The sequence below is a fragment of the Fulmarus glacialis genome, unplaced genomic scaffold (genome assembly GCF_000690835.1).
Source record: "Fulmarus glacialis isolate BGI_N327 unplaced genomic scaffold, ASM69083v1 scaffold11823, whole genome shotgun sequence".
NCBI classification, from domain to species: domain Eukaryota; kingdom Metazoa; phylum Chordata; class Aves; order Procellariiformes; family Procellariidae; genus Fulmarus; species Fulmarus glacialis.
The window spans coordinates 19,566-21,489 of NW_009201060.1; the positions used below are offsets into that span (position 1 = coordinate 19,566).

The window sequence follows — 1,924 nt, forward strand, 5'->3', positions numbered from 1 at the left end:
CCCCACGCAGGATGCGTGCTCTATGGCTCCAACTCACCCATGATTGCATGTCACAAACCAGCACGGCCAGAAAGGGAAGCGACTCTGCAAAAGCATGACGGACTTCTCTTCCATTGAGAAGCATGTCTTTTTCCCGATGCTATCTCCTACCCTACTGAACCTTTTAATATTGCCTTTAATGATGATGTAGTGAGTAGAAAAACTACGGTAACCAGTTTATTAGATGGAGAAGGGCTGACAGCATGGGGTTAACATCTCAGCTTTACAGGGATGCGAAACCTCCCCCTGTGCAGCAGAACAAAAGAAAACTTCCGAAGGAATCCCAGAAGCAGTGTTTGTCAGGGATGTTGCAAGGAGTAAACTATGCCAGGTAAGAAAACATTTTAGTGTTTGTGGCTGAGGAGGGAATGAGGTATGTGTGGGGTAAACTTGTACTGTGAACCACTTTTATGATCCCCATTGTTTGGAATACACAACCGTGATTTACAGTGATGTCTCTTGTGATGGGTGTAAATCCTCTAGACTGGCTGAAGTGCCAGCGCTGGGGATTTGACTCTGACTCAGCCACAATTACAAGGATTTGATATCTAAAATACCATTGTGTCTCAGGGTTCCTTAGAAAGACCACAGCAAAAAATTCACTTTAAGAGATACTGACTGCGTGTGCATATGCATGCATGTGGATGCTGTTTGCTGTTGCTGCCCTGAGACAGGTGGCATTCCAAAGACAAGCAGCCTGAGAGGTGACTTAGGTTTTTCTCATTGACCACCAAGTCTCAGCATCACCGTTTGAAACATAAACTTTATTGCAACAAAGAATTAAAAATAGTACATCTGAAAGAGTTGCAGAGTGCATGTCATTGAAGAACTAGTCAGAAATCACAACTCAAGCAAATCGTGTACAATTGGAACAGAAAGTTTTATTAAAACAACTGGAAATCAACTCAAATTTTCCTTGTTTATTTAATTTCACCATAACCGTGGATTGTGTATTTACAGTCTTCGCCTCTTGTGGTGAAGGTTCTGCTCGGGGCGGGGGGCTAGGAAGAAGGCAGGGATGGATGGGGAGAAGACGTGGGTTTCAAAAGCTAACAGGATGTGAAAGTTTTCCAGAAGAAGTTCTTGCAGCCCGCTTTGCGTTCCCGGGGTGCCAAAGCGGGGTTTGAGTTAGCCGAGCGCTCCAGCTCCAGTCTCACTTCATCCTGCTCAGCCCCTCGGGACAAGTCCTCAGACTCCAGGGCTTCATTTTCTGTCTGGCTTGGCTCTGAGAGCAATTCTGCCAAAAAGTACTTGGCCAGTTCCTTGGGGGAGAAGAGGGAGAAAGAGAGAGACCACAATTACTCTTTGGCTTTTGGGGGCTCACCACTCTGTCCCTTTAAGACACCTTTGTGCCCAGATTAGAGACGTGCTCGACTCTGGAGGAGAAAGGGAGCCCCAGCTTTCCAAAGAGCCCAGCCCGACAGCTGCTACGCAGCAGCTGCACCTACGAAATAAAGCAGAGCAGAAGAGCACTGACATCTACCTGGTGTGGGGAAGAAACTGCTGTCCTGGCCGTGGCAGGGAATGAGCTCATCCGAGCACCACCCCATCTTCCCTTCCCTTCCCACTGGTCCAGCACGCTCTGCTGGACTCAGTGAGGATGCTGTGAGGATGCTGCTAAAGTGACACGGGAAAGGTCTTTGGAGGAGCTTGCAGGGGAAGCTGAGTTGGGGAACCTTCTAACTGGGGGTTATTTTTCCCCTTGCCCCTCCAAGCCCTGGCTGCCCCCTTGTATGGCTAAAGACATCCTCCTGCTGCACTGAGGCAGCTGCCTTGGTTCAGCGCCCCAGAGAAGCCCTGGAGAGCTTCCCCAGGAGCTGTGCCCTCTGTCCCGGCAGCAGCTGCTCCTCATCCCCACCAGCACCCAGCTGGGCTGGGCTGGGGG

The 1,924-nt window shown here is 49.6% G+C and overlaps 1 protein-coding gene across 1 annotated transcript; it reads right to left on the reverse strand.

The window, feature by feature from the left end:
* Window positions 1–782: 782 nt before the first annotated feature.
* Window positions 783–1,301, reverse strand: SST (somatostatin; the record flags this gene model as incomplete). Its single annotated transcript, XM_009573799.1, has 1 exon — window positions 783–1,301. A coding segment is annotated over one exon (213 nt), but the record flags the coding sequence as incomplete, so codon positions are not given.
* Between the last annotated feature and the right edge of the window lie 623 nt (window positions 1,302–1,924).